Source organism: Borostomias antarcticus (genome assembly GCF_949987555.1).
Source record: "Borostomias antarcticus genome assembly, chromosome: 35".
NCBI lineage: Eukaryota > Metazoa > Chordata > Actinopteri > Stomiiformes > Stomiidae > Borostomias > Borostomias antarcticus.
Genome location: NC_140268.1, coordinates 474,401 through 488,537, shown reverse-complemented (window position 1 = coordinate 488,537; position 14,137 = coordinate 474,401). Strand labels below are relative to the sequence as shown.

The 14,137-nt window shown below is 46.6% G+C and overlaps 1 protein-coding gene across 1 annotated transcript; it reads right to left on the bottom strand.

Moving 5' to 3' along the window:
- Positions 1–9,004: 9,004 nt before the first annotated feature.
- Positions 9,005–13,436, bottom strand: LOC311327870 (meteorin-like protein; the record flags this gene model as incomplete). Its single annotated transcript, XM_084460979.1, has 4 exons — positions 9,005–9,345; positions 10,825–10,884; positions 12,556–12,956; positions 13,357–13,436. 4 exons carry the CDS (start codon positions 13,434–13,436, stop codon positions 9,005–9,007), a joined length of 882 nt encoding a protein of 293 aa, XP_084317105.1.
- Between the last annotated feature and the right edge of the window lie 701 nt (positions 13,437–14,137).

The following is a 14,137-nucleotide window of genomic DNA, read 5'->3' as shown; positions in this document are numbered from 1 at the left end:
AGACTAAATAATATACTCATAATATAAGATCTTGTGGATCGTGGGTATACAGTTGGATTTTTCAATTGAATTGAATTGAATTGAATTGAATTGAATTGAATTGAATTGAATTCAATTCAATTCAATTCAATTCAATTCAATTCAATTCAATTCAATTCAATTCAATTCAATTCAATTCAATTCAATTCAATACTATAGAAACATATACTATACCGTTTTTATCTAGTTATTATATTATTATAATATATAAAAAATATCTAACTCTATACCCACGATCCACAAGATCTTACCCATGATGGTAAAATGGAAGTCCTTTGCCATCCACTTTGTACAGTATACGAGTCCAGGCAATATCACAAAATTCCCCGATAGCAAGCGGATCTGGGCCATATCCAGGCCAGATCTGGCCCTTGTGGCTTAGTTCCGGCCCATATATGACCCAGAATCATCACACATCCGCTTGCTATCTGGGTTGTGACTAACCACTATTACAAACCATTTTAACACTGTCTAGAATCACATTTGATATCAGATACGCCCGTGATGTTCAGTGTCCTGCGTATGGCCCGTGGTGAACCCGTAGGTCATGACCCCAGCGGCGAACTACGCCCGCGCCCAAGGGGCGGCGTTCTCCCTGCTGCAGTCGGACGAGCAGGTGTGGGGGGCGCTGTTCGGCGAGGTCGCCATGACCTGCCTCATCACCATGGTGGTCCTGCTGGCGGCGGTCAACCACGCGACCAAAAGCCCCCTGGCGCCCTTCCTGGTGGGCTGCACCGTCATCATCAACGTACTGGCCGGGTGAGTCGGCGGAGCGGCGCCGAGGGAGGGACTACTTCCTGCTTGTCCGTTACCCTCTCTGGAGAGGTTTACGTTTTGGATGGATGGTTCATAAACTGCCAATAAACACGACTCCAAACGTACAAAAGTTGGTTAAAAAAAATAAAAATAAAGTAAGACTAGAAATGGTGCTCAGAGAGCACAGACCTCTGCCCCTGAATGCATTTCGTGACTGTGCACGCCAAAATCGAAAGGGTTCTAAATTGGCCCATGCTCCACCCCTCCGACGAGTTTCATGAAAAGCAGTTTTTGCGTAATCGTCGTCCAAAAAATGAATGGAGGTGAATGGTCGTCTGGGTCGTGTTTGGGGGGGCTCGTGGACCCGCCCTGTGATTCGCTGGGGCGGAGGTCAAACTGACTGGAGGTGAATGGGCAGTCCGGCTGTGTTTGTGTGGCTTGTGGGCCCCAAAATCGCTCCAGTCATTTTTTGCGTAATCCTGCTAATAGACAAAACGCACGCACGCACAAATCAAATGCACACGCACACATGCCACGAAAACATTATCTCCTGCGCTGTTGCTGGGCGGAGGTAAAAAGGGTTACAAAAAGTCACCAAAAAATGTCAACGAAACATGTCGTCCCTAATTACTTTAGTAGTTACTAAGAACTCAAAGTTAATAGATGAGCAAATGATTGATGGATAATTCACAAGATATTTGGTAATGATTAAAAGATTTCTAACAATGGTTTCTAGATTTTAAACAGACCGTTCATGTATGCATAAATCCAACAGTGTACTGCAGATAATCTGTTTATTCATCTGTGAGAGATTTAGTGTTTTCAGTCATATGAGATTTCAGACATAAAGATACGACAGACACGCCAGATCAGAGATGCTCGGCTATTATGGTCTTGTTTTGGCGTTCCTGTTTGACATCTTAATGAAAAGTCAACTCAAAGCTTATGAAAAGTCTTCTATCTATCTATCTATCTATCTATCTATCTATCTATCTATCTATCTATCTATCTATCTATCTATCTATCTATCTATCTATCTATCTATCTATCTATCTATCTATCTAAAGTCAACTCAAAGTTTATGAAAAGTCGCCTCGAACTCCCCTGTGGTTTAATTGCAATTCACTTAATACAATTCCTTGTGTTTTTCACAGTTCAACGTTAATGTGAATGAATTTCAAGTCTCAACAAAGTGTTTTGTTTTCCTACTTGACTGTTGTTCTAACTTTGTAGTTCGTTCTCATAGATCAGTCTGTTAAAACTACAAATTCTTCCTGTGTGACATCACTTCCCTGTCCTCTTCATCCTGAAACTATGTCACTTCCTTTTTCACGTTATAACCTATCGACCTCGTCCACATCTGACTCACTCTGCCCGGATTCACTTCCTGTGTTTGAGTCCGACTCTGCAGAATCGTAACAGAATAAAACTATTGCCTTTGTTTAAAACCAGCTTGACCGACCACTCAGCGTGTTCTTTGAAATCTAAACTAAACCAAGTAAGATTTTTCCTTAACATTAAATGTTCTTTGTGTTCTCAGAGGAGATGTTTCTGGAACGTGTCTGAACCCAGCCAGGGCCCTGGGTCCTGCGCTCATGACTAACTATTGGACCTATCATTGGGTCTACTGGGCCGGGCCCCTGCTAGGCGGTCTGCTGGCAGCTGGATTGGTCAGGTGGGTACAGATCCATGTCCAAGATAGAGTCACCATGTGATCTAGTTCAGTGTGATACGCTTGAATCCACAACACTGGCAAGCAGGTTAGCACTGTGAGATGTTTCACTTGGTAGCACCCATGTGTAAAATGAACACACACACCTCACACACACACACATTCCCTATGATACCAAATCAAATACACAGAGGTAACACAATGTGTGGGGAGGTAGCCTCTGTTGACTCTTTTAAAACTCTCATTTTTTTAGACTCTCTCTTTTAAAACTCTCATGTTTTTAAACTCATCTTCTGAGACTTGTTTTTGTCTTTCCTCCTGTCTTCTTTTATGTGTTTCTTTGTCCTTGTTTTTTTTGCATTTTTGTGCTTTTTGCATGTAAAAAATGTAAAAAGTTCTGGATGCTCAATACTCAGAGCAACCACACTGACAATACAAAGGTCTGCGAGTTCGAGTATTTGAATGACAATGGAGCTTAAGTTCTTGTGTCATTTCAGTGTATTGTAATGTGTTTTTGTTCTTTTTCAGACTTGCCCTTGGAGACAGAGAGACACGCGTCATCCTGAAATAAGACCATGAGTTGCGCTGGGCTGAGTTTCCCAGAGGCATCGTAGCGCTACGTTCATCGTAAGCTACGGCGTTCATCATAGCGCTAACGATGAACGCAGCGCTACGATGCCTCTGGGAAACTCAGCCCTGATGTGGTCCAGATGATCCTGCGTGGTCAGCGTTTCTACAGTACCTCTATACAGACCCCACTGACCAATTTCCCTTATGTTTTTTGACGTGTGAATATTCTTTGATTGTTCTAGAGATATCTAAATAGAGTTGCACTTATGAAAACAAACTGCAGTCATGTTCTGTTTTTTTTCTCGACTGAGTAGAGTTGAAACTTATTCTCAGCAAGAGTTGGCAAGATGAATACTGTAATTTGTAAACATACTTTTTGATTTGACTACCAGAGCTCAGTTCGGGTGGCTGCGACTCAATGACTTTGTTGATGAAAGGCAGAATAGCAGACTGAATTTTTCCACCAGGTGTATCATTTGTGAAGGGCCGTGAATTATTAAACCTAGGACCGGCTCTCCTTTTCATTCTTCTATGAATCACTTGTGACTACAAAAACAAGAAGATAACAAAACGATCTATCTATCTATCTATCTATCTATCTATCTATCTATCTATCTGTCTGTCTGTCTGTCTGTCTGTCTGTCTGTCTATCTATCTATCTATCTATCTATCTCTATCTATCTATCTATCTATCTATCTATCTATCTATCTATCTATCTATCTATCTATCTATCTATCTCTATCTATCTATCTATCTATCTATCTATCTATCTATCTCTATATATATCTGTCTATCTATCTATCTATCTATCTGTCTATCTGTCTGTCTATCTGTCTATCTGTCTATCTATCTATCTATCTATCTCTATCTATCTATCTATCTATCTATCTGTCTGTCTGTCTGTCTGTCTGTCTGTCTGTCTGTCTGTCTGTCTGTCTGTCTGTCTGTCTGTCTGTCTGTCTGTCTGTCTGTCTGTCTGTCTGTCTGTCTGTCTATCTATCTATCTATCTATCTATCTATCTATCTATCTATCTATCTATCTATCTATCTATCTATCTATCTATCTATCTATCTATCTATCTATCTATCTATCTATCTATCTATCTATTACCCAATTACAAAAAACGAAGTTCCAACACAAACACAGACAAAGTGAAAGAACGAAGGTCCACTGGGACCCTTCTCCCGCTCTCGTCCCCCCTCCTCGCCTGGCTTTGTGCTCCCAGGTCTCTGGCGTCTATAGCCTGACTAGTGAATGCTGATGCAGAGATGGAGGGAGGGATCACGCTGTTTCCATATTGTACCCCGGGGCTCTCCCCAGCTCTCCCCAGCAGTGGCCCACATGGGAACGCAGCCTGGGCCCTAGGATAAACCAATTACCCCTCAGCCAGAGCGGGACTCCTGCCGGCACGCCGAGCGAGGGGCTCCCGGGCCGGGCCCCTCCAGGGGACTCCCGCAACCTTCCCCCCGATGAGAGGGCTGCTGGGATTCCCAGAGATGGGGATTGTTTGGGCTCAAAAGCCACAATATTCAGCTGGAGAATTTGACATGGTGCCCTTCCCCCCCCCCCCTTGGCATCAGGACAATGTGGAGGGAGGGAGGACTCCATCTTGGCTCTGACTGGATAGCATCGTTCAAAACGGACTAAACATAGGGTTAGGTTTAGGAGACGTTGTTGTGGTTGATATTTTCCCTGAGCATTGCTATCATTTGTGTTGATCATATTTAAGGTTGATCGTCATCTAGTGTTTTTGCTCTGAGGAGAATATCTGAGTAGTTTTAGGGTGTTCTACATCAGGCGTTCCCAAACTGTGAGGCGGGCCTCCCCTGGGGGGCCCCTCCCCTGGGGGGCCCCAAAGAAATTCAGGGGAGGCGCGGAGGGATGGTTAGAAAAAAAAAAGAAGGAAAAACATGTTTTTTATTTTTAAAATGTCGATGGTTTTTATGAATGAAATGTGATTTTAAAGGTCAGAAGATCTAAATAAATAATGGGAGAGATGTTTACTAAATGTGTGGATAGTGCAGAGAGAGCCTCCCCCCGCAGGCATGAATGTATTGTGTGAAAACGTCATAACGTTAACTAGCAGCAGGTGCCACCGAGCTAACTTAGCTGTGTAACGTTATGGGCTAGCTAACGATGCTTTGCAAAATGGATAATTTGGGGGGTTGAGGGGGCGCGGGTGTGTCACTGTTTTCAGAGGCGAGGCCCACATTGATGGAGTTTGGGAACCCATGATCTACATATTTCATCTGAGCATGGAGTATGAGCAAAGCAATCTATCAGGGCATATTTATGAATACTAAAGCATCGGACTATAATTTGTAAAATGGGACTGATGTTAGGACAGTTGGTGAGGAGAATGCATAAAGATCTTAAACTTTACCAAGAAAGAAACAAATTAAGTTAAGAGGATATGAGGAAATACATCAACAAAGATGTCTTGGAGCATTAAAGCGAAAACACAACAGGCGAGAGTGGCGTTCGGCTTTGAAACTTTGCAACTGTTTTTTGGGGAGCGACGTAGCCGAAGAGAGAAGGACATTACGTGTCCAAAGTGAGCGCTCCGCAGGCTGGATCTGACCCCTTCAATTCATGAGCCCTGGTGTTTCTGGGGGTGACAGCAGCCGTGACAATGATCATTATGTCTGCCGGGGGCCTTGTCACCACCAGGCCTTTGTGAGGGGCCCATTCACCCCGCGGTCATTTACACTTTCATTGCCACCTATTTAGTCCCAATAAAAAGTTCAACACAGCAATTTGTGAGTTCTGCTCGGCCGAGGAGGCGTATGGAATAGGGCCCAAAGAGGAGGCGCTTTAAAAGTCAATTAATTGTTCCTCCTTTCTGGGAGGGGCCAGGCAGCCTTAGACTTAGGGGCCCCCAAGGGCCCCCATTGGCACATCTGTCCATTCTGTTTCCCAAGCTATGATCCAAGGGCATCCCAGTCCTTTAGAAAACCCTGGCGCATCCCCCTCATTGCTTTGGCTATCGTAGACACATTTGTATATCATTTTATGGTAGAGCTATTTCATTTACATAAGACCCCAGTTAGAATGGGGAATATGGGCTGAATAAAGAAGATCTTGAAGAAACAAGACTGAATTAAGCTTCTTGGACACTTGGCTGTAAAGAGCAGATTATGCACTGCGATTTTGAGGGAGTCGAAATTCCAATTTAATCCTTTTGTAAAGCCGAAATTTAAAAACGCCCACTGGCGCTGGGCTCTCAGATGATGTACTAATGGAGAGAAGAGCCTTCATAAGACTTGGATCTGCTGATCATGAGTAAAAACACACGTAAAACACATCGTTCCCCGCTGTTTGGGCTGGGTAGATTCACTGGGAAATTTTCCTCAAGAATTGGCGTTCAGACTTTTGTGTTATAAGGAACTCTGAATTGGAATGAACACAGAAATCGAACATTATTCTGGTTGAATGAAAACATTATACCTGACCATGACAAGATGCAACAATGATTTGAAATGCAGTTTTGCAGATCCAGATATGTGTAAAAACATTTATAGATTCCCTATACTATTACTATATACCACTACACTGTATACTAACTGTTTAAAATTCACAGTTTGGGTTTCTCAGCTTTCTGAACCTAAAAACACAGAATCCGCCTGATAAAGGAGAGATCTAGTTTATCATAAGGTTGAAGATAAATGGGCCTGTTCATTCATTATCCTGCGTCTAGTAAAACCCCACTCTGTCTGCATCGCTCAGCTCACTGGCTCGCCACAATACAGCAGGGAGGGCCAGCCCCGCCCGGGTCAGCGCTCGGGGGGGGTGGGAGGGGGGCGGGGGGACGGGGGTAGGGGGGCGGGGGGGGTCGTTCAGAATCTATCTTCATAGACCCAACGTTTTTTCACCTCCATTAGAAACAGATCTGTACAATTCATTAATTCATTAAACAATTTATTGAGAGCGACAGCCGTTTTGACATTACCGTTTGGGCACATTTAATTAATGACGTGAACATTTTAATAGAGTATTAGTATAGTAGTAGAAGTAGTAGTACTTTATTGCCCCGGACGAAAATTGCACAATGTAACCAATGAGGGGCAAATGTTTCATACCCCATATAGATACAAAATCAATTAAATTATTAGAAATAACATTATAAATATTACAATTATATAATTACAATTATTTGTTGTGAGATGGATTCTTGTTTATATTTGGCAACATGGACAGCAAATTGATGGTTTGCAAAAGAGCATCATATATACCCTGTTTAGAACCAATGTCATAAGAAATAACAGCGAAAACATCTAATTCCATGACAGTCAGCTACACAACATAAAAGCAATTTCAGAAAGAAATATAATCACAAATGAACTCTAAATCCCATGATTCCCTGCCTGTAGTCCAGAGGAGGGGCGACGGTCCGAACCCTCGTTAGACCTCCAGGGCCGCTGGTGGCGAGGGTGAGAGGGACGAAGGCCCTGCCTCTCTAGGTGTCCCCCTGGTGGGACAGGCACGGGCGTGGGAGGACCCTCAGCTCTGGCTCTGCTGGGGCCTCTGCCCTGGGTCCTGTCACGCGCCCCTCCACACAAGACCTGGTTCCTCCACACAACCCTGGTTCCTCCACACAACCCTGGTTCCTCCACACAAGACCTGCTTCCTCCCCAAGCCCTGGTTCCTCCACACAAGACCTGCTTCCTCCCTAGGCCCTGGTTCCTCCCCAAGCCCTGGTTCCTCCCCAAGCCCTGGTTCCTCCCCAAGCCCTGGTTCCTCCACACAACCCTGGTTCCTCCACACAAGACCTGGTTCCTCCCCAAACCCTGGTTACTCCCCAAACCCTGGTTCCTCCCCAAGCCCTGGTTCCTCCCTAAGCCCTGGTTCCTCCCTAAGCCCTGGTTCCTCCCTAAGCCCTGGTTCCTCCACACAACCCTGGTTCCTCCACACAAGACCTGCTTCCTCCCTAGGCCCTGGTTCCTCCACACAACCCTGGTTCCTCCACACAAGACCTGCTTCCTCCCTAAGCCCTGGTTCCTCCCCAAGCCCTGGTTCCTCCCTAAGCCCTGGTTCCTCCCTAAGCCCTGGTTCCTCCCCAAGCCCTGGTTCCTCCCCAAGCCCTGGTTCCTCCCTAAGCCCTGGTTCCTCCCTAAGCCCTGGTTCCTCCCCAAGCCCTGGTTCCTCCACACAGCCCTGGTTCCTCCACACAAGACCTGCTTCCTCCCCAAGCCCTGGTTCCTCCCCAAACCCTGGTTCCTCCCCAAGCCCTGGTTCCTCCCCAAACCCTGGTTCCTCCCCAAGCCCTGGTTCCTCCCTAAGCCCTGGTTCCTCCCCAAGCCCTGGTTCCTCCACACAACCCTGGTTCCACCACAAAAGCCCTGGTTCCTCCCTAAGCCCTGGTTCCTCCCCAAGCCCTGGTTCCTCCCTAAGCCCTGGTTCCTCCCCAAGCCCTGGTTCCTCCACACAAACCCTGGTTCCTCCCCAAGCCCTGGTTCCTCCCCAAGCCCTGGTTCCTCCACACAACCCTGGTTCCTCTACCCAAGCCCTGGTTCCTCCACACAACCCTGGTTCCTCCCTAAGCCCTGGTTCCTCCCCAAGCCCTGGTTCCTCCACACAAACCCTGGTTCCTCCCCAAGCCCTGGTTCCTCCCCAAGCCCTGGTTCCTCCACACAACCCTGGTTCCTCTACCCAAGCCCTGGTTCCTCCACACAAACCCTGGTTCCTCCCCACAAGCCCTGGTTCCTCCCCAAGCCCTGGTTCCTCCCCACAAGACCTGCTTCCTCCCTAAGCCCTGGTTCCTCCCCAAACCCTGGTTCCTCCCCAAGCCCTCAGACAGACTGGTTCCTGCTGATGTCACAGGGCAATACTGCACTGGCACAGTAATGTCATCATGGCAACACTACAACGTCACCGCAGTACCACGCTGAAGAGATTTGGGGGGGGTGGGGGGGTGGGGGGGGCAGACAGTGGGGCTCTGGGGTTCTGCCGGCAGGGCGGGGCACTCTCAGTCCAGAGGGAAGTCGCAGGGGTTCATCTGGGCGGCCCGAGCCGCCCGGTAGAGGATCAGGAAGTCTTTGTACCGCGGGGCGCAGCCTAACCAAGCCTCCCCGAAATGCTCCGCCCCGGTAAAGAGGAACTCCCCGGCCCCGGGCTTCGCCCCGCACTGCCTGAGCGTGTGGACGAGTCCGCGCCAGGAGGAGGAGCTAGGTCCGGGCGCTCCGACGGCGCCCGCCTCTCGCTCAAACGCCCCGCTGCGCTGGCGGTACACCCTCCCTCCCGACACTTCCACCAGGGACGTCTGCCGCTCGGCATCGTGGGAAACGCTTCTGATGGAGCCGCGGACCACTACGGGAGAAACGGTCATGAGTACAGAAACAAGACATTAAAAAACAAGACGGAAACAAGACATTATAAACACACGTCCACAATGTCTTTTCCTGGTTTTCATCAAGTGTGCAGTGAAAGATCATTTTCATCAAGATTGAAAGAAAAAGAAAAAAATAAGATGAGAGCAATGATTAGTAATTAGATCATTGCATGAACGAACATTATGATTTCCTTGTTGTTTATTGTTGTTTGTCATCATCGATCCCAATGGAGCTAACCTGGTCAAATAAAGGTACAGAAAGAAAGAAAGAAAGAAAGAAAGAAAGAAAGAAAGAAAGAAAGAAAGAAAGAAAGAAAGAAAGAAAGAAAGAAAGAAAGAAAGAAAGAAAGAAATTAAGAAAGAAAGAAAGAAAGAGAAAGAAAGAAAGAAAGAAAGAAAGAAAGAAAGAAAGATTCTTTCTGTGAGCAAAGGGGCAGATTCCGACTTCCCTCCAAAACTCCTCTCTCCACCTAGACAACTTACTCTCCCTCTTCCCCTCCCCACCGAGGAAACCCCTCCTATTCTCCTTCACGCCGCGCGTCCATTCACTCTTCCATTAGACGGCCATTTTCTCTCATCCAAAAGTCGATGATGGTGATTTGTGAGATTAGGGCAAGGGAGTGAGGCTAGAAATGGACTTGGGACTCAATGGAGCCATTGCTTCTGCTCTGCTGCTGTCTTAAGCCTGCGCGCCTCCTATTGTCTTCCCTCAGCCCCCCACATCTGTCGGGTCCCTCTCTCCCGGCCACGGGGGGCTGCTCTCTGGGAACAGCCCCCCCCCCAACCACACCCCCATCCAGCTCTCCACCCCTCCAGCACTCAATACACTTGCAAACAGGCGTTAGTCGCGTAAATTAGCAGCCCTCCTCAGGGGGGAAATGGGACTGTGGATTGGGGCGTTAGGGCTGGATGGACCCCGTAAACAAAGCGCAGCTTAAACCCTTTTAATACGACCGCGTCACCGGCAACATTTAAAAAAATATCTAACAAATATTTAATAATATTAAAAAAATATCTAACAAATCTAAAAAATTCCTCACTCCAACACTTGCTGAAAGCTGAGAAACTGCGCTTTCTAGTATTATAGGGAAAATCCAATTAATATTTGAAATGTTGTCACTGTATTTTCAGGGTTAAAAGGGTTAAGGAATTGGGTTAACGTTAACGCATTTGGGAAGTATTTGGGAAGGAGGCGAGGTTAGCTCAACTGTTTTCCAACACTTTTAGATTGTCTCACAATGAAATGTGCTTTATAAATATAATGAATTATTATTATTATTATTATTATTATTGTTGTTGTTATTATTTCTTTGTTTTCTAATTTATTTATTTTTTAATTACACCTGTTGGCTACCATGTCTGATGGTGTCTTACTAGTATGTGTTTGCCATAGATTCCCCATGAGAGAACCTCGGAGGTACTGAGAGATACGTGAGAGATACCTGAGAGATACATACCGAAGTCACTGCTGCACACGGCCAGTAGCAGCTCCGTGTCGTTGCACGGACGACAGGCCGCTATGGGAAGAGAGACCAGCGAGTTAGGAGAGCTTGAGGTGATGTGGTGGAGAGATACCTACCTACCTACCTACCTACCTATACCTACCTAGAAGACATGTCTTGGTAGAAGCCAGTGCGGAATACAGTATATTTCAGCCCACACATCTCATATTTCTGTTTTAAATGGCACTGATCCAGGTACAGCACAGACACTGTGTCTAATCTAACCAGATATCACTGAGACTGACCCAGGAACAGCACAGCTATTGTCTCTAATCTAACCAGATATCACTGAGACTGACCCAGGAACAGTAGAGCCACTGTCTCTAATCGAACCAGATATCACTGAGACTGACCCAGGAACAGTAGAGCCACTGTCTCTAATCCAACCAGATATCACTGAGACTGACCCAGGAACAGTAGAGCCACTGTCTCTAATCCAACCAGATATCACTGAGACTGACCCAGGAACAGTAGAGCCACTGTCTCTAATCGAACCAGCTATCACTGAGACTGACCCAGGAACAGTAGAGCACCGCTGGAGAAATGAACGCACTGTCTCTCCCACTTCACACCCGTCCTAGAATCTGTCCCACCTCAACGCCTGTCAACGTCGGCGTTTCGACTATAAACACCTTCGAACCCTACAATCACACACTGTCACTGGGTCGACACGCTGCCAGTTGATTGATGAGGACCACGCCTCCAGACTAACATACCAACATGGGCAGCAGCTGCTCCTCTCTCTCCCTGGCTGGGTTCATCTCGCGACCCCGGGGTCGGATGGAGGAATGCCAGACATGCATCTCTGCTCCATTCACACTCATCCTCCACCAGACTGCCCACACATCAAAGACTTTAATTAGTGGTGACCTCCATGTCTGACTCCCATTGTACTCGCATAATTGAATGACCCCCTGGTGAAGACAGCTACTAGTATTCTAACCCTCCCACACACACACACACACACACACACACACGCAACACACACACACACACACACACCAGACAGACATCACAACTAGGCTAGAGAGAATGACATCACCCTATTGAAACAGGCCTGTGCATACACAGACATGCACGCACCCCCCCCCCCCCACCCACACACACACACACACACACACACACACAGATGAGGCATCTGTGGAATCCAAGAAGTATTTGCCATCTCCATTCAGGCCCCTGAGGGCCAGGGGCCCCCCTGCTCTCTGCTCTCTGCTTTTGTCCGCCCACCGGGGAAGATTGGAGTCAGTGTTTAATTGGATAATTGACCATCTCGTTGGCCCCCCCCAAATTAGCAACCAGCCCACATATGTGCCCCCTTGCCCCCCCCCCCCCTCACCCCTCCTCATCCCCCAAACCCAAAAGTGAGGCCTCAAGCCATTACACAATGACATAATTTCATGCAGCAGGTGCACGGGTGTTAGTATGTAGTATGACATGTTGTATGTGACCAGGTTGCTGGAGTTTGTTCAATTCAACACTTGCGACGAGTCGACATTGTTTGAATAAACAATTATAGAGATGAGCTTCACGAAAATCTTCTTGGGCCTTATGATAGCAATTGAGATCACACAGCCTTCGATTCGTCACAATATGAAACATGTTTTGAATAATTACATAGGCATATCATTTAGTTCTTCAAATGATATTTAATAATTGATTTTAATTTTGGGATGATTCACTCACCCTGCAACGCGCTTCGGACAAGGTTGGGCGCCGTGTTCCGGTGCTCAAGTAGCTCGTATCTGAAGCCCACTGCCCGTCGGCTGATGTCGCTCTGAAGGTCAGCCTGGAGGAAGATAGCGGCTTTCTGCGGTCCGTCCGCCCGGAAACAAAACACCTTCTCCGGCTGTCCGTCATCCGCCATCAACAGGTCCAGCTCCCCGGCCCGTTCGATGTAAACACTGGCCCCGCGGAAGTTGCGGAGCGGTTTGATGCAGACCATAGTGTGCCGGGCGGAGGAGAGGTTGGGCTGCAGGACGACCCGCAGCGCCTGGCTGGGGTACAGCCACTCTACCCGCCCCTCTGTGCAGCGCAGACGCACCTGCTGCACCGTCCTCGAATCACGCGCATCACGGGCCAAACCGCTGGATGGAGAAAATACGACGGTGAGATGAGATGAGATCAGATCAGATCAGATCAGATCAGATCAGATCAGGTGAGATCAGAGGAGATGGAGGAATTCTAACAGCGAGCTGGCTGACTGAAGCCCTTTTACACGCCTATAGGAAATTGTCTTCTTCTGGGGCATATGGAATAATCAAATATAATTGTATTCAAGAGGTCCCATTTGGGGCCGTTTTGAAGTAATATCATCATATACCTATGCTAACAGTTTTGAGAAACAATATGTATAATGATAAAATAGCCTTATCTCAAACTGTGTATCAAAATATTGCAAATGACCAATTATAAAGAACTCAGGCTAACATCAATAAAAAAAAAAAACATGGGAAAATCATTCATATGATCAAGTTTCAGTCTCACCTTCCACTCCAATTGCATAAGTCAGTCGTGCACTGCCGTAAGTATAACGCCAGCAAACTTAAAACGATACCATTCGACATTTTCGCCGTCGTCATAAACATGATATCCAAAACGCACTTGGAGATAAAGCATCACCGACAGTAACACGCATCTCCACGGGAGATTCTAAGTGGATGTTTGCTCAGCCTCTTCGATGCTGGGACTGCGTCCGCTTCCACCGGGATGTGTCTTCTCTCTAGTGTGTGTGTGTGTGTGTGTGTGTGTGTGTGTGTGTGTATCCACCACCACGAGACGACCTTTATCGATGCTGCCAGGAATGCGCGCGTCAGTGCTTGGGTGTCGCGTAATGGTTCAGGTGACATGTTTCAAGGGGACAAAAAGAAGAGAAAAAAGTCATTTCTTGATGTCTTCTCTTGATTGAGGTCAATCAAGATACAAAAAAAAACAATAATTAAAAAATAATTGAAAGTAAGCACGTTTGTTCATGGGCGAAAAGCCTCATATTAGGCTATTAGGATAAAACTTTACGAGTTTTACGCGCGTGTATTTGACATGGGATTTGTAGTTCTATATGTATAAGAGACTAGTCGGGGAATAAAAAGAGAGAAGTTTCTGTGCTCCTTCGTTTTAGCTTCCGGGACAGTCCGTTATAAAGACTTGCCTGTGTTATAGCCTATAACCTCCCACTGAGCAAAGACACGTCTAAAAGACGTCTTTTTTTGTCTTTTTCGGACGTCCAAAGACCTCCAATTAGGAGCCAGAATGAATGTTTTTTTAGACG